The following is a 25,353-nucleotide window of genomic DNA, read 5'->3' as shown; positions in this document are numbered from 1 at the left end:
TGCTTCATTTAGGAGTTTTTGTGTTTGGTGTATAAGTACTCATAATTCTTATGTCCTCTTGGTGAATTGCCTCCTTTATTCTTATATAATGAGCTTCTTTCTCTCTTGTAAAAGTGAGTTTCTTATAGACAGGAGGGATTTGCACTGTGTTTTAAAAATTCACTCAGCTGCTCTATATATTTTTATGGGAAAGTTAAATAAATCTTACATTTACAGTAATTACTGATATAGAAGAACTTGCTATTTAAGCTATGTGCCTTCTTTCATGTTTCATTAATTTTTGGTAGTGATATACTTTGATACCCTTCTCATTTCCTTTTGTTTATAGCTTATAGATATTTTCTATGTGATTACCATTGCAGTTATATATTTTAAGATCACTGTATTCTATTTTAAACTAGTAACAACTTAATTTCATTACATATGTATCTACTCTAATATGGCTTCACTCACCACCCACGCTATGCAACTGACATTACAAATTACAGCTTTATATATTATATACCTATTAACAGATTTATACTTTTATGCTTCATCATTTAAATTCTAACAGGAATTACAAATGAACTTAATCACCAAAATTACATTAATAGAATTTACCATGTTTGTCTATGCATTTACCTTCACTGGAGAAAACTTTGTAATTTCATTTGGCTTTGTGTTCCTATCTAGTATCCTTGCGGGCTCAAGTTGAAAATCCTTTCACCTTAAAGGATTTTTAATATTTCTTGCAGAGTGGCTAGAGTGGCAACAAGTTCTTTTTGATGTTTTATTTTTCTTTGTTTTTTTTTTATATGTATTAATTTATTTTTAAAGTTTTATTTTATTTTTTTTTAAATAATAAATTTTATTTTTATATTCCCCCATACAATTGCAAACACCCCATTCTGACCCCAATCCTTCCCCTCCCGCCCCCCACCCCCCAAAAAGTGTCTCTGGTTCATAGTTTTTTGTTGATTTTGATTTTCACTTTCTTATATTCATTTTCCTGGTCCCTTATTTAAGTTTTCTAGATTCCTGCTATGAGTGAGACCATCCGGTATTTTTCTTTTTCTTTTTGGCTTATTTCGCTGAGCATGATCCCTTCCAGCGCCATCCATGTTGCTGCAAATGGCATGTGTTTATCTTTTTTGAATGCTGAGTAATATTCCATGGTGTATATGTACCACATCTTCTTGATCCAGTCATCTATTTTTTGGCATTTGGGTTGTTTCCAAAGCTTAGCTATTGTAAACAGTGCTGCTATAAACATAGGGGTGCAGGTGCTGTTTGGAATTGATGTTTCTGTGTCCTTTGGGTAAATACCTAGGAGTGGAATTGCTGGATCCTATGGAAGCTCTATGTTTAGTAGGTCCAGAAATCTCCACACAGCTCTCCATAGTGGTTGGACCAGTTTGCACTCCCACCAGCAGTGCAGAAGAGTTCCTTTTTCTCCACACCCTCGCCAACATTTGTTGTTGCTAGTTTTTTTTAATATGTGCCATTCTCACTGGTGTGAGATGGTATCTCATGGTAGTTTTGATTTGCATTTCCCTGATTACAAGTGATGTTGAACATTTTTTCATATGTCTGTTGGCCATTTGCATTTCCTCTTCAGAGAAGTTTCTTTTTAGCTCTTCTGCCCATTTTTTGACTGGATTATTTTCTTTGTTGTTGCTGAGTCTCATCAGCTCTTTGCAGATTTTTGTGATCAGTCCTTTATCATTAGTGTTGGGTGCAAAAATGTTCTCCCAGTTGGTGGGGTTTCTCTTTGTTTTTGTTATTGTCTCTTTTGCTGTACAGAAGCTCTTTAATTTGATGTAGTCCCAGCTGTTTATCTTTGCCTTCACTATCACTGCTTTGGGTGATGTGTCTGTAAAGATGTCTTTGATGTGCAAATCACGTAGTGTTTCGCCTATATTTCCTTCTATATATTTTATGGTTTCAGGTCTTATGTCTAGTTCTTTAATCCATTTTGAGTAGATTTTTGTGCAAGGTGTGAGGTAGTGGTCAAGCTTCATTCTTTCGCATGTAGCAACCCAGTTTTCCCAGCACCATTTATTGAACAAACTTTCTTTGCTCCAATGCATAGTCTTTGCTCCTTTGTCAAAGATTAGTTGACCATAAATCTGTGGGTTTATTTCTGGATTTTCTATTCGATTCCATTGGTCTGTATGTCTGTTCTTGTTCCAATACCATGCGGTTTTGATGATTATGGCTTTGTAGTATAGTTTGAAGTCTGGGAGTGTGATGCCTCCATTTCCTTCTTTTTTTTTCAGTAGAGCTTTGGCTATTCGGGGTTTTTGGTGATTCCATATGAATTTCATCAATAATTGTTCTATTTCTTTGAAGAATGCCATTGAGATTTTGATTGGAATAGCATTGAATCTGTAGATTGCTTTTGGCAGGATGGCCATTTTAATAATGTTTATTCTTCCAATCCCTGAGCAGGGGATGTCTCTCCATTTCTTTGTGTCTTCTTCTATTTCTTTTAACAGTGTTTTATAGTTTTCTTTGTATAGGTCCTTTACCTCTTTTGTTAGATTTATTCCCAAATATTTGATTTTTTTTGTTTCGATAATAAAAGGGATTTTTTTTTTGATTTCTTCTTCTTCAGATTTATTGTTTGTGTATAGGAAGGCTACTGACTTTTGCGTGTTGATTTTGTATCCTGCCACTTTACTGAATTGATTGATGAGTTGAATTAGTTTTTCTGTGGAGATTTTGGGGTTCTCTATGTATATTATCATATCATCTGCAAATAGTGATAGTTTGACTTCTTCTTTTCCTATTTGGATTCCTTGGATGTCTTTCTCTTGTCTTATTGCTCTGGCTAGGACTTCCAGTATTATATTGAAAAGCAGTGGTGAGAGTGGACATCCTTGTCTTGTTCCAGATCTTAATGGAATTGCTTTCAGCTTTTCACCATTGAGAATGATACTGGCTGTTGGCTTGTCATAGATGGCCTTTGTGATGTTGAGGTATGTTCCTTGTATCCCAAGAATTTCAAGGGCTTTTATCATGAATGAGTGTTGCACTTTGTCGAAAGCTTTCTCAGCATCTATTGATATTATCATATGGTTTTTATATTTCTTTTTGTTGATGTGTTGGATAACGTTGATTGATTTTCGGATGTTAAACCATCCTTGTGCCCCTGGAATGAATCCTACTTGGTCGTGGTGAATTATCTTATGGATACATTGTTGGATTCTGATAGCTAAAATTTTATTGAGGATTTTTGCATCAGTGTTCATTAGGGAGATTGGCCTATAGTTTTCCTTTTTTGTGTTGTCCTTATTCGGTTTTGGTATTAGTGTAATATTGGCTTCATAGAACGTGTTTGGTATTGTCCCTTCCTTCTCAATTTTTTGGAAGAGTTTGTGAAGGATAGGCACTAATTCGTCTCTGAATGTTTGGTAGAATTCATTTGTAAATCCATCAGGTCCTGGGCTTTTGTTTTTGGGGAGGTTTTTGATTACCATTTCAATTTCGCTGCTTGTAATTGGTCTGTTTAGGTGTTCTATTTCTTCTTTATCTAGCTTTGGGTGATTGTAGAGTTGTAGGAATTTGTCCATCTCCTCTAGATTGTTGAACTTGTTTCCATATAACTGTTCATAGTAGTTACTGATTATTCTTTTGATTTCTACTGTGTCCGTTGTGATTTCTCCTCTTTCATTTATGATCCTGTGTATTTGTGCTTTCTCCCTTTTTTCCTTTGTGAGCCTGGCTAGGGGTTTGTCTATTTTATTGATTTTTTCAAAGAACCAGCTCTTGGTTTCATTGATCTTTTGGATTGTTTTTTTAGTTTCAATTTCATTTATTTCTGCTTTGGTTTTTATTATTTCTTTTCTTCTACTGGTTTTGGGGTTTTTTTGTTGTTCTTTTTCTAGATCTTTGAGCTTCGAGATTAGGTTGTTTCTTTGAGTTCTTTCTTGTTTTTTGATGTGAGCTTCTATTGCTATATATTTTCCTCTTATTACTGCTTTTGCTGCATCCCATACATTTAGGATATTGCTGTCCTCCTTGTCATTCAATTCAAAGAATTTTTTAATTTCTTCTTTGATCTCCTCGTTAGTCCAGTGGTCTTCCAGTAGTGTGGTTTTTAATCTCCATGAGGTAGGATAGTTCCTTGCCTTCTTTTTATGATTTATTTCTAGTTTGATGCCTTCGTGGTCAGAAAAGATGGTTGGTATGATTTCAATCTTGGTGTATCTGTTGATGTTTGTCTTGTGCCCCAGTATGTGATCGATCCTGGAGAATGATCCGTGTGCGCTTGAGAAAAATGTGTACTCCGTTTTTTTTGGGTTTAGTGTTCTATAGATGTCTGTTAAGCCCAAATGCTCTAGGTCCTTATTTAGAGCTTTAGTTTCTTTACTTATTTTTTGTCTTGTTGATCTATCCATTGTTGATAGTGGTGTGTTGAAGTCTCCCACTACGTATGTGTTTTCTCTGATGTCTGTTTTCAGAGAGGACAACAGTTGTCTGATATATTTTGGTGCTCTTTCGTTTGGTGAGTATATGTTAATGAGTGTTATTTCTTCTTGAAGTATTGTCCCCTTAATCATAATGTAGTGACCATTGGGGTCTCTTTTTATTTTTTTGAGTTTGAAGTCTGTTTTATCTGATATAATTATAGCTGTTCCTGCTTTCTTTTTTGGCCCATTTGCTTGTAGGATTGTTTTCCATCTTTTGACTTTGAGCCTATTTTTATCTTTTGTAGCTAAATGTGTTTCCTGGAGACAGCAAAAGGTTGGGTTTTGTTTCTTAATCCAGGCTGCAACTCTGTGTCTTTTTATTGAAGAGTTTAGTCCATTTACATTTAGAGTTAATATTGATATGTTAGCATCTGTATTTGCCATTATGTTTGTCTTTCCTTTGATTTTATTTATTATTCTTTTAATAACTTTTTTTTTTTGGTCTTCTTTCGTTGTTATTTGTCCCTCTGAGGTTCTGGCTTTAGGATTCCTTGTAGTATTTTTTGGAGGGGGGGTTTAGTCGTAATGAAATTCCGGAGTTTCTCTTTGTCTGGGAAGGTCCATATTCTTTCTTCATGGAGGAAAGAGAGCTTTGCGGGATAGAGTATTCTTGGTTGGCATCTGTTTTCTTGGAGTCTGTTGACTATGTCCCTCCACTCTCTCCTTGCCCGTAGTGTTTCTTCAGAGAAGTCTGATGTCAGCCTGATTGGTTTTCCTTTGAATGTTATCTGTTTCTTCCCTCTTGTCAGCTTCATTATTTTTTCCTTGTCCTGGATTCTTGGGAGCTTTACTATTATGTGTCTTGCTGTGTTTTTCCTTTCGTTGTGGAAGTTTGGTGTTCTTCTTGCTTCTTGTATATCAATTTTCAGCTCCTTCTTCGCATTTGGGAAGTTCTCTTCAATTATCTCCTGGAATATTTTCTCTGTTCCTACATCTCTCTCCTCTCCTTCTGGAATTCCTATAACTCTTATATTTCCTTTCCTCATGGAGTCAGATAGTTCCCGAAGTCTTTCTTCATTCTTTTTCCTTCGTACTTCTCTTTCCTTTTCTGTTTTGGTTCTTTTTATTTCTGTGTCTTCAAGAGTACTTATTCGTTCTTCCATTTCATCTATTCTGCTTTCATTGCTTTTCCCAGAGTTCTTTAGTTCCTCCACTAATTCTTTGATCTCCTGCATTTCTTTTACTTCCCTCTTTAGGGACTCAATTTCATTCTTCTGACCATTGTTTTCCCTCTTTAGGGACTCTATTTCCTTCTTCTGATCTATCACTTTTTTAATCATGGCAATTTTAAATTCTCTTTCTGGAAGGCTCAGAAGTTCTTCCAAGTTGCTGTCGTTGCAATTTGGGGAGTGGTTTTCTTTTTGTGGTGTGCTTCTTTCCTGAGGAGTCGTTAGGTTGCGTGTGGTTCTTCTACTCCCTACTGTCTGTTTTCTAATTTGTCGTATGCGTTGGGACACTGTGTTGCTCGGACTGACTGGCATCTTGGGTGAACTTCTCCGCTCCTCTCTGGCTCTTCCAGGAGCCATCTCTGTCTTCTGGGGGAGCTTTCTGCTGGTTTTAGGCAGTTTTTACTGAAGAAATGTCCCTGTTCTAAAATGGCGAAGCGGGATGCAGTCCCTGCGCCTCCGGTTTCAGGCACACTCTTCTGCACCCCTGGTCTGCCCCCGGACGTGGGTGCCTGCTCCCTCTGTGGGCTCAGACTGCTGGTCGGAAGGGGCCTGGCGTGGGGTGGGCTAACTTCCCGGCTGGCCACTGGGTCCTCCAGAAGCCTTCTGCCCTTTTCAAGCAGTCTTAAGAAATTTCCTGTTCTATGGGGTGTTAGTGACTTTTTTTCCTTGTCGCTAGGTGGCGCCAGAGATCTCTCCTATTGTCCTTGGGGGGCTGTTTTTCGCCTCCCCCCACCCCGTGGGACAGGGAACAGAGCGGGAATGGTAGGGTACACCTCAACAGCTTTGGGATGCTGTGTCTGCCTTGTGCCCCACCGTCGGAGAACCCACGCCCCGAATTTTCATGCCCCGGGTCTCAGTTCAAAGCCCTCAGGTCCAGGACGCGGGCTGTAGCCCAGTTCTGTGGTACGGGGATGGCGCCTTTTGCACCCCGCTCCCGTGCCTGGGCGCCTGGTTCCTGCTTACTCAGGGAGGGACCTTCACCTCAGTGAGGACCTCCGCGCGTCTCCCCGCAAGCCTAGGTCGCAGGCGCGGGTACCTGGGCAGCCGCGATCCAGGTCTGCATTTGCTTTTCAAGCGCGCCCAGCGCGCCACTTTCTGCGCAAGCTTACTGGCAGCCCGGGCTGTGTGCGCGTCTCCTGGGGTCTTTGTTCTTCTCTAATGGCGCCCAGAGCCGTTCGCTCACCGCCGCGGCGAATCCTGCAGGGTTTGCCTCAGCTCCCGTTCACGGGGTGTGGTGGCTGCAATAGTTCCTTTCCACTCACAGTCCCACTTGCTGCGTCCGTTTTTCTTGTTGGCCGTTTTGGTTTGTTGTTTCCCTCCTCTCTGCCGGTCGGAGAGTGCCGCCTCTGTGGGCGGGGGAGGGGAGCAGGGTTCTGCACTTCCCTCCCTTCTAGTCCTCTTTTATGGCCACTTTCTTCTTCGGGTAGTTTGCTGGAGTCACCCGTTTATCTTCCGTGTCCCAGTTCTCACTGGGACCTGCCGCTTTTCCTCCCTATTAACTTTTTTTAATGGGAGATCTTACTCGCAGCGTCTCCTCGCCGCCATGTTGCTCCGCCCCCCTCTCGATTTTTTATTTTTCATAGAAAGTCTTAATTATTGATTCTTGACCTTCTGGAATTACTATGACCATTTCTTTCCTCAAATTTGGGAGATAGCGCACATTATTCATTCACATAAACTCTCCCCCATTTCTTCTTTTCTCCTTCTGGTATTCCCATAATGCATACATTGATCGCTTGTTAATGTCCCATAGTGTGTTAGGGTCGCTTCCATTTTTTTCTTTTTTTCATTTTCTGCCTCTGAGTCCATGGATTCAATTGACCTGCCTTCAAATTCTCTGATTCTTTCTGCTGCCTGATCAAGACTGCTGATGAATGTCAATGAATCTTCTGTTAAGTGCTATTTTTCAGTTACAGAATTTCTGTTTGGTTCTTTTCATAGTTCCTCTTTATTAATATTCTCACTTTGTTCATTGGTTTCATTTTATAACCATCTTATTCAATGCTTCCCTGATTTCATTTACTTGTCTATCTGTGTCCTCTTTTAGCCCAGTGAGCATCTTTATAACAGTGATTTTGACATTCTAAATATAAAGGCATGTTCATACAACCACAGTTTCTAGAGTTTCACTTTGTTCCTTTGGGCCATGTTTCCCAGTTTCTTTGTATGTCATGTGATCTTGTTAAGATTTGGGGATTTGAAAAAAATTTTCTTCTGAGCTTTATAGACTGGTTTTGTTCAGGGAAAACTGTTACTGCTCAGTTCAGTTAGAGATTATGGGACCTCTGGAAACTTTTCCGAGGATTTGTATTCTCTGGGTCTGTGTGTGTGCTTTTAGTCATTTAAAATTCACTAAGCAGCTTGTCCTACTTCTCAGAAGCCCATAATCTCTTGCTCCCCAGCGCAGCTGTCTGCGGAACTGCAGCTCTAACAATGCACGGTGATCATGTCTGCTTCAGCAGTTTCGAATCAAGGACACCAGTGTTGTCATGTCAGGTGAGACAAACAGCAGTCCCTCTGGCAGTTCTGACTAACCAGAATGTTGGATGCCTGATACACTCTTTTGTTTCTGGCTTGAGGGGGAGTATCCATTGTGGGAGGTCTCCTCTTAGTTGCACCATGTTAGGTCAGATAGGAAAAAGAGCAAGGCCAGATACACAAAATACCATGAACCAGTTGAGAAGACACAAGAAGGAACCTCCATTAAGCTTGGAGTAATCAAAGGGGGATGGGGTCATGAAAACAAAAAGAACTGCCTAGAGCAGAACATTATTAAAAATGACTTGGGGGTATTTATGTAGGAACATTTTAAAATTCCACAAGGATAATGAGCAGAATTACCTCACAAAACACTATGGACAATTACTTTTTGAAAGTATAAATGGGCTGTTTGTAGACAAATTGCTATGTAAATTTCAACTCCATAATAATTACATGCATTTGCATTTGGGATTCCATTGTGGCTGAGTGTGGTGTTGCTATCATTTCCTATCCCTCCACTCACCTTCCACAAAGGTGCTGGGATGAGGTGGGGAGTAGATACAAATGATATATCAGCAGACTTCTCTGAGCACTCACCACGAGGAAGGGGTGAGTAGTCACATGCTCCCATTGAAAGTAATACTTCTGTGGTGGATTTGGACCATGTTCTTCCTCGAATATTCTTTAGAGGTAGGTGTAAAGGTCAGGACAGGACACAGTGCAGGTTTTCTGATCCCATGCAGACCGGGTAAAGGAGGAGTCAGAGTCCTCAGTAGTTTTGCAGGTTTTTTATTTGGGGTTCACCAGGTATATGGCAGGCAGGGGTGCTGGCTGGGGGGCTGGGAGGCTGGCAGGCCTCCCAGCCCCCAGCAAGTCTTCACTCTATCTGGGCTCTCTAGTGTTCCTTCTGCTGCTTCTCGGCTTCTCTTTTGGCTTCTGCTTCGGCTTCTGCTTCGGCTTCTACTGCTGCTGCTGCTACTGCTGCTGGCGTCCCCGTGACGCCGCCCTTAAAAGTCTTAACTCAGCTGAATCCCATCTACCTATGCCCACACCCTATTCCAGGTGCCCGCCATCAGGCATGCATTCAGGACAAGGATCCATCATCTCTCCTGATGGCGGAAGGGCAGAAAAGCCTGACATTTTCTTTACCCTACAGTAGGTCATGGATGTCAGAGCTGTGCAAGAACCCCTTGTTCACAATAGGCACACCACAGAGCTTTATGGCAATAAGTAGAAAAAATGGGCCCCTGGGGTTCATTTTTACTTCCTTGCATGAATCAGAGTGCAACCCCAGAAGGGTCACTTGTTCAATGTCCACCTTAGTTTTTTTCATATGTGAAATGAACAGCAGTCCCCAACTTCATGGGAGGGCTTTGAAAATGTATAATTTAGTGAATTAAAATTTGAGAATGGCGTCAAATGCACGATTCTCTAGAGTAAGGTTTGGCAAAATCTTCAGCTCATGGGTCAAATCAGCTCCCAAGTTGTTTTAGTAAATAAATGTTTATTGTAACACAACCACATTCATTTGTTTACATATTTCCTGTGGCTGTTTTCACTCTACAAAGACTATACGTGGCCTTTACAGCCTAAAATATTTACTATGTGACCTTTTACAAAGAAAGGTTTCCTGACCTGTTCTAAAGAATTAATGGGTAGGGTCAGTGGGGGAAAAGCATAGATCTTTCAGTGAGAATGCCATCTCTGGGAGTGCATGGAGACGGCTTTCTGAAGGAGTTAGTAGCCAGAGGCAATCCTTCATATTTGTTAGGCTATAGTTGAGAAAGTCACTTGAGAATTGATTAAAAAGTAATGAACAGGTGAGGTTGGGAGGTGAGGGTTGAGGGATAATTAGTATTTAACAGATATGGCCTTCTGAAGAGCATGAATGACCTGGGAATCCTGTCATATCCTTTCTTAGCGTGTTACTTCCCTCCATTGGACACTCATTTACCCTGAAAATGACAGAGAAGGGGATGAGAGGACAACCTATCATCCCCTTTTCTTTCAGAAGATTTTTACTCATCAGCAAGTCAGAGGTAGGAAAGGTTGGGAGAGGGCGCTCGATCCAGAAATAAAATAAAACCTATTGAGTTGCCTTTGTGCAGCATTTCTACTCTTTCCATTAACATGATATTCACACACATTACACCTGTGCAATTTCAGTGACTCCTCATAATGAGTTAAATATCCTTATATTTGCATCTAAAACTCACCATACAATGCATCAATAATTGATATGATTCATGCTAATAAATAAAAAAAACTTAGTTTTTCATTTACTAAGAATGGCATTGTATAGCAAATAAAGAACTGACCCGTTGACAGACCACAGAAGGGAAAACCTTCACATATTAGTACCTGGGTTAGCACTTCTGTCATTTTGCAATGGATGTAGCATTCAAAATGCAGTAGCATCCTTTAAGAGCAAATCGTCTTCTTCAGAATTTCTCCTGGCCTTCCCAACCTGAACCTCTCTTGCCCTGTGCTTCCAGAAGAAGTGAGAGGCATACTTCATGAAATGCTGTGACTGACTCCTGACTGGCCCAAGTGTCCCCGGCATAATGAGTACCACCACCTCTCGTCGTCCTTGCAATCGAAGAGGAGCCACTTCCTTCGGGATGGGCCATTGGTGGTGTTACCCAGGCTCTGAAAGGTGCCCCAGAACAGAGGCTAGGTAGGGAGCTGCTGTTTCCCACTGAGCTGGACAACAGGTGCCTGTCTTCATCTCTTTTCACAAAGGAGTACAGACAAGAGTGGAAAAGCACCTGCCACAAAGGTGATTCCAGGTCCTCTGAGGTTCAGCCAGCTTCCTTGGCAGTCATTCCCACACCCCCACGTGGCGTTTGGCACAGGTCAGAATTTCCCGCCTGGGCCCCAGCCTTAGGTGATGACTTCGAAATTGCTCTCTGCAAGGGTTGGCGCAATCCAGAAAGAGTCGCTCCAAAGAGCTCGCGACGAGATCAAGGGCGGTAGGCAGCCCCGAGCTAGGATTTCAATTACAGTCTGTGATGGAAACCTGGTGTCCCAGGTGCTTGTTTTCACAGGCTGGCTGTCCTCGTGCTTCCCAACAGACTTTGTGACCCAGCTCAGGTACATCCCCAGGGGCTATGCAAAATCTCAGGTGAAGAAAGAATCAACCCCGTGTGCCACCCAACCTGCTTTCCACAGCGCTGCCCAATGTGCTTGTCCCTGCTCTTGCACTCAAGTGGCCCAAGGAACTTCGGACGATTACAATCCCTGCAGATACACTGGCCTGCTGGATAAATAAGCCAAGTGTTTCAGGGATTTGTCCTCGAATAAAGACTAGATTCAATAAAGCAGCAAAGTTTCTGGAGCAAATGCACAGGGGAAATGAGACAGATACTGACATGGGAGAAGCCCGCCTCGCACGGCACTTTGTGCCATATGTCACATTCGATATGGAGGGATAGTGCCATTTCAAAGCCTTCCTGTTAAAAGCCCTTCCATCAACTCTGCAAACTTACCTTCCAGCTGGGAGCGGTGATTATTAACTCAGCGCATCGGTGCTTTGTCAGATTTGAAAGAAAACAAATCTGCTCCATCGAAGGGAGTAAACAGCCCCTAATGTTCAGCCTGGGAAGTTTTCGCATTGACGCAACATAATTACCTTTCATTTCATGTAATGATACTATCAAATTTACTTTCTTCTTCCATTAACAAAATTATAATATACTTCCCTCTGCTTGACTTGGAAGCTCAGGATCCTAAGGAAGCCCTTTGCTCTGGCCAGCAAAGTATTTTCATTTTATGCAGCTTCCATCATATTGGAAGAGGTAACTTTTCTTTAAGAATTCTTCATTAAAAACACAGACAACAAGGCAAACTGCCTCCTGTCTAACATCTTATTTGGATATTTAAAGCCTCACAAAATAACAGTACAACCCACCTTGAATGGCTCTCCTTTGCTGACAAAACTGTTAATTTCCACAAAGAGCTGCTGCATTTTTAATACCAGAAACACAGGGCAACAACCTGAGTCATCTCTCAAAATCATTTGTATTTTGTTGGACGCGGATCAAAAACGTAGGCTGAAAATCATAGGAAATTGATGTCTGTTTCAAATACAAACATATCACAGGTGTTGGTGGGCAGGTGCAACCATAATACCCACATCCAACTTTACAACTCAACTCTTCTTTACTTTTTAAAAAATCGTTTACAGAACAATAAGTTTAAAGGAACTAATCACAGGGTAGCAGATTAAGTGAACCCTCTGCAGAACAACAGTGAGACTCTTATGAAATCTTGGGGGTCATAATCAGGAAAAAATATCCAAACACTAGCCCCCAAACTACCAATTAATGAGAAAAAAATCAATTGCATCCTCATTCTTTCAACTGGTGTGACTTCTTCAGATAATTATTTTCTGAAGGTTGAGGAGCCAAAAGTACATTTCACATTGACCACTGAGCTGACTGGCAGTTGGGAAGGGCTAAACTTCTCCCAAGTTGGGGCTAGCCCATATTGGAGAACAAAGAAGTTTCCACATGTCTGCACTAATCTCCACTACTGAGCTTCCAGAATTGAGTAATTCTGCATTTTGAAGAGCATGGTGGTCTAATTGTCCATCACGGGTAGAATAAGTGTCTCCAATATGCACAAGGGGTTACATGTTGTACACTTCCAGGGTGTGCGTGGTCAGAAAGCTAGCATACCAAAAAGGAAAAAAACAATTCCCTCCAATTGGAACTTGTAAAAAATCAAGGCACGTGGCTTGAAGTGACCCTCAGTCTCCTCTCCTACCCCCCATCTCCATCCCCCCAGACTCCATCTGGGCTCATTGTGATAATTGATCTCACCAGGCAGTGTTTTAATATTTATCTTCCTCAAATTTTAATGTTTCCTTCAATCTACATGACCTCAAATTCCAGATTTGCACAGCACATGAGTTTTGCATTAAGTCCCCCCCCCCCAAACAAACGTGCTTACTTCATTTAACTCAAAAACTGGAAATAAAAAGTCACACATGGTGCTCGCTGTGCTCTATTAGACATATTTCGTGTCTCTAATGAGGATAAGAGACATAGCGTGGTTGACAATGACAGCTGGCCTCTTGTGGGAAGCCATAGCAATGGGCTGCACTCCCCCCCCCAACTTTCAACAGATTAAGTTCATTCTCCCAGCAGGCTTCTACTGATTCTAAAGCATGTTCTCTTATTTTATTTATCACTTCCACCACACTCTAAGGTCCTTGAAGGTAAGAGCTTGTCTTGCTATTCTTGGTATTTTTAGCATTCAGTCAACGTTGAATTCAATCAATGTGCAATCAATGTTGGGCGGACGGGTGGGGGGCAGGGCCCAGGAGAACTGAAGTCAGCACGAGAGCAGAGGAGGAGGCTGAGCAGGCCCAGGTTTAAGGATGCTGAGTCAGGGGCAGGCGTACAAAAGGGACTGGGGAGGCGAGCTGAGCTGAGCACACAGTGACAGGGCTGGGTAACCCCAAGAGTGGGAAATACAGCTGCAGAATACAGGCGCTTTGGCATGGACTGAGCCCCATTATGCAGCCCAAAGGCTTGAGGTCTTAGAGTTTGAAGATATGAAGCAAAACTAGTGACGCCCACCACTGGCCGTGGAGAACCCACCTCGCGCACATGGCGAGAGTCCTCCGTGTCCTCTGTGCCTTCACTACCTTACAGCAGAGCTGCAAAGACTAGAGGAAATTTTATGCCCTGCGAGTATATTCTAAACCTTGACAGTGATGTACAGAGTCACCTTATCTAAGTCAGAGCAAAGGGAGGCGCTCTCAGTAATTCTGTCAGAACGATAATGCCCAACCAAAACTGGCTGTGTGGTCACGCATCTGTTGCATATCTATGTTCTTTACTAATTTATAGCTATCTAGAACAACACCTGGGTCTCTATAGCCACAGCTGTCTAAATATGTCAGTATCCACACCCATATCCATCTGATCTGCAACCACGTACATCTGCAACTATACCTTTATCTACCCGCATCCATATTTACTCCTAAAACTACAATTTATTGATGCTGTTATGATAATATTACCTCAGAGTACCTCGCTTTATCTGTTTCTCTTCATGCTCTTTGTATCCATCTCTCCATTTCATCCATTTTTTAGCAGAGCACCCCCCGTTCTGAGACTATCATCCGTGTAGTTTCTCTCTCCCCACCTCTCCCTTCCCCCACCCTGCATTCCCTTTCTCTCTCTCCTACATGGCAACAATAAGGAACTGAGAAATTTTTACTTAGCACCTGTCATGTTTTAATCAGTGATCTCTGTTCCTCAAAAAAGCGTATTTCAAATTTCTGTAGGAGTGTCAACAACAGTCATCCTTTCTTAATGGGGAATTGGTGTGTGGAACAGGCAATGGAAGCCAACTGGGCACATGTGTGTAAACTTTGGGCCAGTTATCTGATTAGTACAAATCTTCATCTCATCATCTAGCAAATGGCATGATTATTCCGTATTAGAAGTCACATGCACATAAGGGCTTTAGAGCAGCAACGATAGCTGTTGATCAGATTCAGCCAGGGAGATTCTGAAACTAATCATGGACTCTCACCCAGACCCAGAGCTATGGACTGAAAGTTTACACACCCCCAAATCCCCATGTTGAAGCCTCAATTCCTCACTGTGATGGTATATGGAGGTGGACCTTTGGGGAAGTAAATAGGTACTAAAGATGCAGCGCCCTCAGGATGGAATGAGTCCTCTCCTAAGCAGAGACACACATCATCGCCTCTCTCTCAAGGACAGAGATGGAAGTTGACTACACGCCACAAAGAGGACCTTCATCAAGAACCTGTCCATGCTGCCGCCCTGGTCTTGAACTTCCCAGCCTCCAGAACTGTGAGAAATAACTTTCCGTGTTGAAGTCATCCAGCTTGTGATATGTCATTAGAGCAACCCAAACTGTCAACACACCCAGACATCAGGGTGTTTTACTGCACCTCAAATGTCTCCTTGGGCCGTTCCAATGTGCAGCTGAGATTGGGAGACACCAGCTTGCAGACCATGTAATACTACAATATACACAATTGTTACAATGTGTGTTTTTACCCCATGGGTTATTATCTTTATAGAAAGTAGGGTATCCAGTCCTACCCTAAAGAACTGGGGACAGGAGAAGGAAGACGGAAGCTGAAAACCGGGCCCTGTTCTAATACAGAACATCTCTTTACTCAGCTGTGAGACTCCCACTCTGCACGTGACGCTGACTCCCCCTACAGCCTCCTCCATCCCTCACAAGTACTTTTACCTCCATCAAAACAATCACCTGATGTGGGTTATTGTTGAGATACCAGCCGAGATGAAAACAAAGCAGACATCTAATCTTGTTCAAAGAGAATATGTAAACGACTGAAAAATTAAATGCAAAGGTGCTAATTACAAACCACAGATTAATTTTCAAATTGTTCTTTTAACTTCTAAAGCTAATGAGTATAGAAATGCTCAAAACTGCAGACTCCCCGGAAATTCTAGTAATTAGAGTATCTCTGTAATGGATGCGACTTGGTAGGTAAAAAAAAAAAAAAAAAATCAGAATGATTCTCATTAGTGATAAAGAACCGACACTTTCTGACAAAGTATGGTTCTTGGCATCTTCAAACCATGTCTCTGAGAAGACTGAAACCCAGCGTTATCAGTAAAAACCCCACAGATTTGGAAAAGTGACACTGGTAACTGAGGTTCTAAAACTTGCCATTTGGAAATCAGTGCAGGTTTCTCAATTAAGTTGCTGATTTGCTCTTGCATGTTTTAACAGCTGGCATTAGGCCAGTGTAAATGTTAGAGAGACACCTGGTCTAGCCCTTAAAAATGTCAATGACGCTAATGAAACTGCACAGAGATAGAGCTAGCTGAGGCTCCCGGGATCTCCAACCAAGAGGCCTCGGTTTGGGTTTCTATCTTACTCATCACATGGCCTGGAATGTATGGGAATCCAAATCCTACCACGGAAAAAGAAAATTCCATTTTAATATATCTTCATAAATTCATAATCTATGTATTTTTAAAATTTACATTTCATGGGCAGAAAGTTTTATAGTTTCCAGTTAAAACATCTAGGGCACCTCAACTGAGTCAATTACAATAACCATGTTACCAAACAGATGGCAGAGTATAATATCAAAAAATATGCTCTTTCTAGGACAATAAAGGACTTGGGTAAATGCTATGAAATTAAAATTTGGAATCCAAGGTATAAACAAAATTACTGGCCTTTCTTCCAGTCTTCAAGCTTTCTGGAAGATTCTGCTGTCACTGCTATTACCATTATAGTTTCTGTGTGAACATATCCTCAGCGAAGCCTTGAAGTGGCAGAGGGCCACTTTCGACATGCTCCCTGGAGTGGGTCATGTTCAAGGGCAACCTGAATCTTCCCAGGATGGGCTCAAGAGGCAAGCCCCAGACCAACAAACTTTTTATGAAGACTTTCTCTGCGATTCCAAAAAGGGAGAGATTTGGGCTGCAGAGCCTGGGAAACTCATTCTATATGAGTTTTGTCTCTAGTTCCATGCTAACATTTCTGACATGGAGGTAGTCTTAATTTTATCAACATGATCTTCATCTCACGGTGACCCCATGTTTGCCCATCAGTCCACAGCAGTTTGGCTAGCACAGAATGCAGCCTTGATGAGAAAGACCATTCCTTTTAGTCTCCAATTTCCACTCCATTGTATTAGACTAGGGCCAACCAAGCTTCCTGATTGCAAATCAATTTCACAACTTAATCATAATTAAGAATATTTCACTGAGGTTGGAGGAGGGCAGACCATTAATGTTTTGACAAGTACAATATAATCACTTTCTCAAACAAATGCAAAAAAAAAAAAAAAACAACCCACAAACAGAACAAAGGCAACAGCCATGGAAACCATTTTGGTGGTTCCTCAAAAACATAAATTTAGAATTACCATATGAGCCAGCAGTTCCATCCTAGGGGTAGGATAGACTCAAGAGAACTGAAAGCAGGGACGCAGAGAGATGCTTGCACACCAGTGTTCACAGAACATCATTCACAAGAGCCAAATGGGATAACAACTCAAATGTCCATTGACATAATGCTGGATAAATAAATGTGCTGTGTCCACACAGTGGAATATTATTCAGTCTTAAAAAGCAATGCAATTATGATAGATACTACAACATGGATGAATTATGAGGGCATCACTGTAAATGAAATAAGCCAGACACAAAAGGACAACTATGATATGATTCCACTTATAATGAGGTGCCTTATTGTCAAATTTCATAGAGACAGACAGTAGAATAGAGGGTACCTGGGGTTGTGGGAGGGGGAGCTGTGGGTTAAGGCTTAGTGGGTACAAAGTTTCCAATGGGAGATGAAAAAATTCTTGAAATGGACAGTGCTGGTTGCACAAAACTGTGAATGAGTATACTATCACTAGAATATACACTGAAAAACAGCAAATAAAATTTATCAATGTTATATGTGACAAACCATTATATATAAACCATATATATCATAATCATTGTTTTGTCACAATTAAAAAACAACATATAGGACCACAAAAATCCAAAACCTTAGGCAATGTTGATGATAAAAAATTTATACTATCATCAGTAATGCACACGATCCTTTTAGTCGATTATTTTAGTTACAGACGAGCCAATAAAATTTTTGTCTTGACCATTCCTAGAACGTTTTCTAAATGATATTCTCCCAAACCCAATGTTCATTCCTAGCCTAAGACAATGAGTACTACCGATGGGGACTGACAAATGAATCTTGTGCCCTGGACCAGCATTACCAGGGGACACAGAGAAATGTTACTCTAAGATGGTGCCCGTCCATGAGCAAAGCTTCCTCAAGTCACAGGATACGGAAGCCACAGAGGAACAAGCTGCATTGAGTCGTGACCACCCAATGCCTCTGGGCTCCTAATTTACATATGTTAATTCTCCTGAGAAAAGGGTCAAGATAGAGACATACAAAAAGCCAAGAATGTTCAACCTACTTGATGAAGCAGTCTCGGCCATCCCGGTTGGCCATCATCTCCCATCCATAGGGAGGGACCTGGTTCAAACCCCAGGTTCCGGAGGGAGGCGGCCAGCCTGAAGACTTTGTCCTGTGGCTGGAAAACAAAATGGAGAGAAAAGTATCACTATACCTGCTTCTTGGAGTCTCTGCTGATTAAAGGAACAGTTGGAACGTTTATTGCCAGGTACCAAGCTCGGCATTCACCTTCATGGTATCTTGCTACTTTTTCACAGACACCCTATGAGGTACTTAATCCACTTTCCAGAGAGCGAGCGGTGAATGGTCAGTAAACTCAGTCACTTTTCTGAAGACATACAAGTCAATTCTGAACCTGTTTTATACACTTCCCATCAAACTAGGCATTCCCGAGACAAGGCAGGACATTTTGGGCACATAAATAGATGTCATACCACAATATAAATACACACGTCAAAATAAGCTACAAACATTATGGATCTTAAACAAATAAACTCAAGTTTTGGTTTCCTGGACTCCTCTGACCAGAATACAAAATTTCTACTCATAGTAACCATGCTCCATGACTGGATGAGTCATAAAACCTTAGACAAACGTTCAACTTAAGTTGTAAGGAAACCCACACAATAGCTTTCACAATTTTCAGCCTACCCCTCAAACTAGCTTCATCAGCAAAATGAAAGGATGCCTTAAAAAAGTCCTAGAAGTGGGGCCTCCCCGGTGGCACAGCGGTTGAGCGCTGGGTTGCGAAGCTGCCCGCGGCCTCTGCGGCGCCGGTTCGATCCCCGGCTGCTCCCCGGCTGCTCCCCGGCCACCGGAGGAGGGTCCCGCATGGCGCGCAGACCTCTCCTGCCGCCCGCTGCTCCCCTCAGCAGTGTCCTTCGGTCCTTCTGCCTGCTCTGCTCCCCACTCTGGCTCTGGTGAATTCTCTCACCCTCCCGCACTTCTGACTGTACCCAGTGCTTGTATAAACAAAAACAAACAAACAAACCAGCAAACAAATAAATAAAGCATGCCTCTATTAAAAAAAAAAAAAGTCCTAGAAGTGAGCCTTGAAGTCGGCAAAAGCAGAGGACGGCGCCGACATGACAAATGGTCGTGACAGGGAGCAGTACAGGGACATCGTTCCTTGCCAGAGAGCTGTGCTCTCTCTCTGGAACATCACTGCATCCTGGCCTAGAACCTGCATGCATCCCACTGTTACCTCATGTACTAGAAGACTCCGTCAGACGGTAAGCACGGAAAGGACACAAGCGGGGCCATATTGGGATCCATTAGCACCCCTCATGTGTCAGTCCTGTTCTCCAGGGGGAGGTTGCTCTGTCTGGGTGGACTGTAAGATGCTTGGATGGTCCCCGACTGAAGATGGCAGCAGAGAGGCGGGGGGGGGGGGAGACAGAGAGGACATTTCCAGGACCTCGCAATTGGTGTCCCAATAGTGTACCCGGGAGCCCTTTACAAAGAGAAAGAAGCCCTGACCGGCCTGACACACCTCGCACAACCTTCTGTGGCAGCTACACGCAGCGGTCGGCCATCCACAGCAAGCGTCCCAGTCAGCTGTCAACCTTCCTGGGAAGAGGGGGCACTTTCAAATCCTAGGATTCGGGAGAACTCGCCCCGGCTCTGGCCCAGCTTGCCTATTGGACCTCAACCCAACACTTCTCTTCAGGCGGAAGCAGCCCATTTCTTGTAGGGTCTGTGGAAAGGTACTATTTTGCATCATTTCAACCCCCGTGTTGCTTTTCTTTGACTTACTATCAGTTTCCTTACATCCCTTATCAATTTAATGCCGGTCTGGCTTGTCTAGAAGGCCACCACAGGGCTCCTTCTTGCCCCTTGACTATGGTAAGAAAAGGCGTGGAGACAGTTTTTATTCCTCTTCTTCCCACAAGTCAGCAGTGGCAATTTGCTCTGGTGGTTTTTTTAAAAAATGTGCTGCTTCCCTGCCGTGAGAAAATACAAGAATTTGCCACCTGGAGGTACTACAGAAAGTACGCCAATTTCTCTCCACAACAGCAAGGGCATTTGGAAAGCTTTCAAGGGTGGGACCATGAAACAAGCCCTTGGAGATGTGAACAGGCGATCCTGTCATTTAAAAGTTCTCCAAAAGCAATAGTACAATAAGAAGTGACCCAAGGAACACACTTGTAAGGGAAAGGCAGTCGAATGTCAACAATGCAACGCTTTCTTCTGGATTACTAAATTAGGGACTGTATCAGCAGGTTCATTTTTTCCAGAGGGGGTTAAACTTATTTAAAAGAAATAAATGGCCTCTTCTCTTTCATTCTCTCTCCCGCCCCCAGTCAAAATCACTATGACACAGGCCTCATCATATAATTTACATGTAAAAACACAGTATTCTAACGAGCTGAAGGAACCTTGAATCTTTTTTCCAAATTGCATTCTGTCCTGTACAGTATGTTTTGTAGGCAGCAGGAAGAGTTCACCAAGACGTTTTCAAATAAATCTTTTTGTCATAAAACACCAAATGAAGTGCCAATATTGGAAAAATCCATAAACATTGAGTTAATTTAGGTCAAGGGCCATCAGCCAATATAAAGCAAATACTTGAATAATCAGAATCAAACATGAGTATATGCTTGTTAATGTTTTGACACAAAATACACGGGTTGGAAAGGCTTTAGTAGAACTTGGCAAATTAAAAGTGCAAGAAGGAAAAACCTCACTCTCTAAGTGTCTAACCAGAACAGTCCTGAGCAAAACCAAGGTCACGGTTATGGAGGACACTCACTCCTGCTTCTCGGCAGTGTGGTGTCGGGACCACTGGGCCCAACAGGATCCAGCCTCAGAAGCGGGTGGTCTGCACTCTGCTTACTGGGGAGATGCATCAGGGACCTTCAGGCTCACATGCTGTGGCTACGCCAAACTTCCCATCACTCCTAAATGTCTCCCTCCCCATTGCTGCAGAAAGGTAGATTTTCTACCTCCGCTGCAAAGAGGTGGCCCCTTTCACCAGCCAATGTGCAGCAGCTGGGCCAGTACTCCACAAGCAGAAGCCTGGGACTTTGCTTTACAGACACCTCTGATGCGCCCCTGAGGCCACAACTCTATGCGGAAGTCCGGAAGTCCGCATTTGGGGCACCTTTTTAAAGGGGCCGAGGCCTTTTAAAAAGTCCCCTTTTGAGGTTTATTCTTCTCTGCAAGGGGGAGGTAAGGGGCTGTATCTTCAGGAAACTAGGAAATGGGCTTTGCTAAGGACTGCTGCCTGGCACGGGGTACAGTGAGAAGTAGAAAGGCTCAGCTAAATCGGTGCCCAACTACCCCTTAAGAGCACAGAGGACTTTGGGTGGTATTGCTAGTATAAACAGCTTTATTCACTCTCAAAATAGCAAATGAAAAAAGGCCCAGGTGTCTATTTTTTCCTAGTCTGGCGAGAGGGGGGCAAGAAGGGGCTGAAGCAATCAATGACACCTTCCTATCAGGTCAGAAGTCAGTGAGTTCAGCCGTTCTCAAAGGAGAAGAAAATATCAGAAAGCGTTTCCCAGGACCCAGGAATCCCAGCTGTGCGTGTGATCCTCGATGTAGAGAGAAGGTCAACTTCCACTTGTCTCCGGCGAGGCCTTGAGATTCCTTGCAACTCCAATGTCTGGAGCTTCAACCTGAGATCATGACTGTGTGAACCACTTTCAAACACTTAGCTCAGCCTTAAAAATAGCGACCTACATTGGCAGGGCTATTTAAGTCACTCCAGAAACTTCCAAGGACTGACTGAACTGGTTTGCAACTTTGCGCCTCACCCATTTTTTGTTTGCATTGGATTGAAACTGTCCTGGACAAAAAAAGGTCCTCGTATGTTATGTGGGAGAGGACATGGACGCTGCTGGACACCCTGCAGCACACGGCACAGCGCCCGCCATGAGGCATGGTCCACTCTACATGGCGACAGTGGCCCTGCTCAGCTCGAATACCATCCTGACCTACAGTTGGTGCTCAATATGCTTTAGATGGGAAAAAAGCAAGTCTCCAAAAACTCTGTATATATACCTGGAGTCAGAGAGCATGAGTTCAAGTCTGCTGTTTGCCAATAGCTCATGCCTTTGGGTGAATGACTTGATTTTCCCGGGTTTTAATTTTATGTGCAAAGTAGAAATTACGTCCAGCTCGCTGTGATGGTTTGCAGATAAATAGACATGGAATGTCCTGTTCCAGTGGCAGTGAGGGTAATGAAAGTGACACTGGGACTTGATCTAATCGTTTAACCAGCACTTCTGCATACCTGATCCCTTCTGAAATCTCCAGCCTGACTCAGCAGGCCCCAGAATACCTGCTAAGACACTCATGTTTCCATTTGAAAGATGAAGACACTGAGGTACAGAGAAAATGTATAACCTGCCCAAGGTCATCTTTCATTCCTGAAGGAAAATGGGCATAGCAACCTAACAGGGAAAAGCTGCCTAGCGTCGTACCACCCAGATGGCACTAGGGATGGTGATGGGCCACTAGGGAAGTCACCCACCGAAGCCCTTGCTTAGTGTTACACAACTAGCAAAGAGTGTCCAGGGCTGAACCGGAGCCTTCCTACCCCCAATTCCATTGTCAGTATGCTGTGCCATATAATCTACTGTGACTTCACCTCCCGGCCTGCCTTACGTACCTGGTAATGTTTACGACCAGTAGCCAGGTTTCAGCTGCATCCTTTGAACTTGGTGTTGAGATATTACTTCTCATGTCCCTGGGAAAACCAAACGCTCATCTACTTAGGTTACTCATTCCTGACACAGTATCACACTAGACAAACCCAACAAAATAAAATGTGACCCAGAATTTGATTGTCCTGCTCTCTCTGGACTCACAAAGATTATTTTCAGAATAACCCACGGTTACATGGTGTTTCAAAGGCCGTCTCACAGATTTTGCTCTAAACAGTCGCTGGGGGACGGTGGCGCCAGGCCTGCAGAACCCCCAACTCCCAACAGCCACAAGCAGATGATGGCCAAGGCTCCCTCTGGGTTGCTGTGCATTGTGGGAAAGGTAAAAGCAGCAGAGAAGGGTGAGAAAATGAACAGAAGATGGTTCTGCATGAATTTTAAAGTTAGAAGTGGGGGGCAACCTTGTTTCTCTTGTGATCAACTTGGTGGACTTCAGGGGGTTCGGAGAGGGTTCTGCCTGCCATTTCCTGCCCCGTGGATCAGTAAGGAGCTGACCCACCAAATCTTTTGTTCCAGTTCATCATCCCGAATCAGGCTGCACGCGCACCCATCTCAGAACATAACTGTTCATTCAATCACGACCACACTGCGGGGCAGCGGCCCCGGCAATTCAACCTCACGCAGGAGGTAAGAGCTTGCTGTGCTACTGCCTCTTCCTAGCAGCATCTCGTGCAGGAGCCAGAATCATCCTACAAACTATTTTGGAAAATTTCACTTCTGTTATAACAAGGAGAAGAAAATAAGGTAAAGGGGGAACCGCAGGCCATTAAAACTACTCTAAATATTAATGCGAAGCCTCATGAAAACAGAAACTCAAAAATACATTCATTACAAAATCATTTCACTCAAACAGGAATGTATTATTAATCAACAGCTTAACTATGGTAAAAGACATGTGGATGTATATTTTAATAACCACAATGAAATGTGTTTTCTGTTTATTTTCATCTGCATCATTGCACGATTTGCCAATTACATAACCATGCATTTCAATACAAATGTCTCACTAGCCTGTTTGAATCACTTACATCCAAATGGGTTATCTGGCAGAATTAAATTTGGGCTCCCTGATTTTCAATCCAAAAATCGCACATATAAACTTTAGCTTCGCTCTGCAAATAGCCCAAGGAAGACTCAAGACATCTGAGAGTCTGGGGCTGCCCATCTCACGTCCCCCAACATTGCACACAGGGGCTGCCATTGGAATCAGAGGCTGCTCAGCCTTGAAATAGACGTCTGGCTTTTGCAAAGTGCATTTGCTTCTATTAACCCACTGAATTAGCAAATTGTGATCTGCGAGGGCAATGGTAAATTAGCCCTGCATCGGACAGGAGAGAACAGACGCAGACCGGCCAGGCTGGCCAAGGATTCCCAGACAGGCAGCACAGACTTAAGGCAGGAAAAATCAGCCCCTCAGCCTGGAGTCCTCTTCACTAGATGGTGGTTGTGCGCGCTGATGAGTTCCTACTTACATGCCCAGGGATGCACACTGCGCCAGGAGATATGCTAAGCTGGGTGCACCCCAGGAGGGCAAGCACCATCTTCATTTTTCTACCTCAACTACTTAGACTAGAGCCCAGCACATAACAGATGCTCGTATGTGAATGCATGAAAGTACATGACATCCTGGGACAGAATCTTAGGAATAAAAATGGTAGCTTCCCGCCTCTAGGCAGGTAAGAGTTGGTGTTGGGAGAGGACAGGTGTTAGCGTTTGTTTAATAGCTGCTATTAGGTTGGCACCCTCGAGGTGCTTTCAGAGATCACTTCTTTTTAAATCTCACAACTGTGGAATAAGAGGGGCTGGCTGCTGCTGTGAGGGTTCCACCAGCGACGGATACTATCCGGCCACCCAACCAAAGTTGAAGATGAAGACGGATCCCTGTAGGACAGATTGCTAAATGAACCAAATTCGTTACAAATGTTATGCAAAATAAGTTAGAAGGAGAAAGATAAATACCAGATGGTGTCACTTATATAAGGAATAGAGAGACAAAAGAAAGGGTCAGATGGAAACAAAACAATAACAAACCCTAGAAATTTGACCATAGAATTGAGGCTGCCAGAGGGCGTGGGAGAGCAAAGTGGAGAGGGGAGCACAATGGACTATGGTGGAGGAACATGGGTGCCGTGGTGTGGGGTGATCCCATACCTCTAACTCATCTACAGGGTTGTAAATCCACGTGGCCTCAATAAAAGGCATAGATGATAGTATCTAGCTTGTGAAAAATGTCTGTACATGAGGAAAAGAAAACTGAGCTAACTTTTTAAGCCTTGAGAAGTTTTCTTAATAGAAGGTCATTTTTGGGTCTCCTCGGTGGCGCAGCGGTTGAGCGCTGGGTTGCGAAGCTGCCCGCAGCCTCTGCAGCACCGGTTCGATCCCCGGCCACCAGGTGAGGGTCCCACATGGCATGCAGACCTCTCCTGCCGCCCGCTGCTCCCCTCAGCAGTGTATTTTGTCAGTTTGCCTGTTCTGTTCCCCGCTCTGGCTCTGGTGAATTCTCTCACCCTCCAGTGCCTCTGACTGTACCCAGTGCTTGTATAAATAAATATTTTTTTTTTTTTTAAAAAAGGTCATTTTCATTTTCCCAGTTCAAGGTTTGCTTAGCAGGAA

At 43.1% G+C, this 25,353-nt stretch overlaps 1 protein-coding gene across 3 annotated transcripts in view; it reads right to left on the bottom strand.

The window, feature by feature from the left end:
• Window positions 1-25,353, bottom strand: part of FRMPD4 (FERM and PDZ domain containing 4) — a gene marked incomplete at both ends in the record, with an annotated part of 645,593 nt that overhangs the window by 162,210 nt on the left and 458,030 nt on the right. For all 3 annotated transcript variants that reach the window (XM_084258035.1, XM_084258033.1, XM_084258034.1), the window contains one exon: window positions 18,072-18,188. In XM_084258035.1, the coding sequence (XP_084114161.1) occupies window positions 18,072-18,188 (117 nt within the window). The remainder of the gene's footprint in view (window positions 1-18,071; window positions 18,189-25,353) is intronic.

Source organism: Talpa europaea, assembly GCF_964194135.1.
Source record: "Talpa europaea genome assembly, chromosome: X".
NCBI lineage: Eukaryota > Metazoa > Chordata > Mammalia > Eulipotyphla > Talpidae > Talpa > Talpa europaea.
The sequence above is the reverse complement of the archived record's forward strand: the minus strand, read 5'-3'. Positions and strand labels throughout refer to the sequence as shown.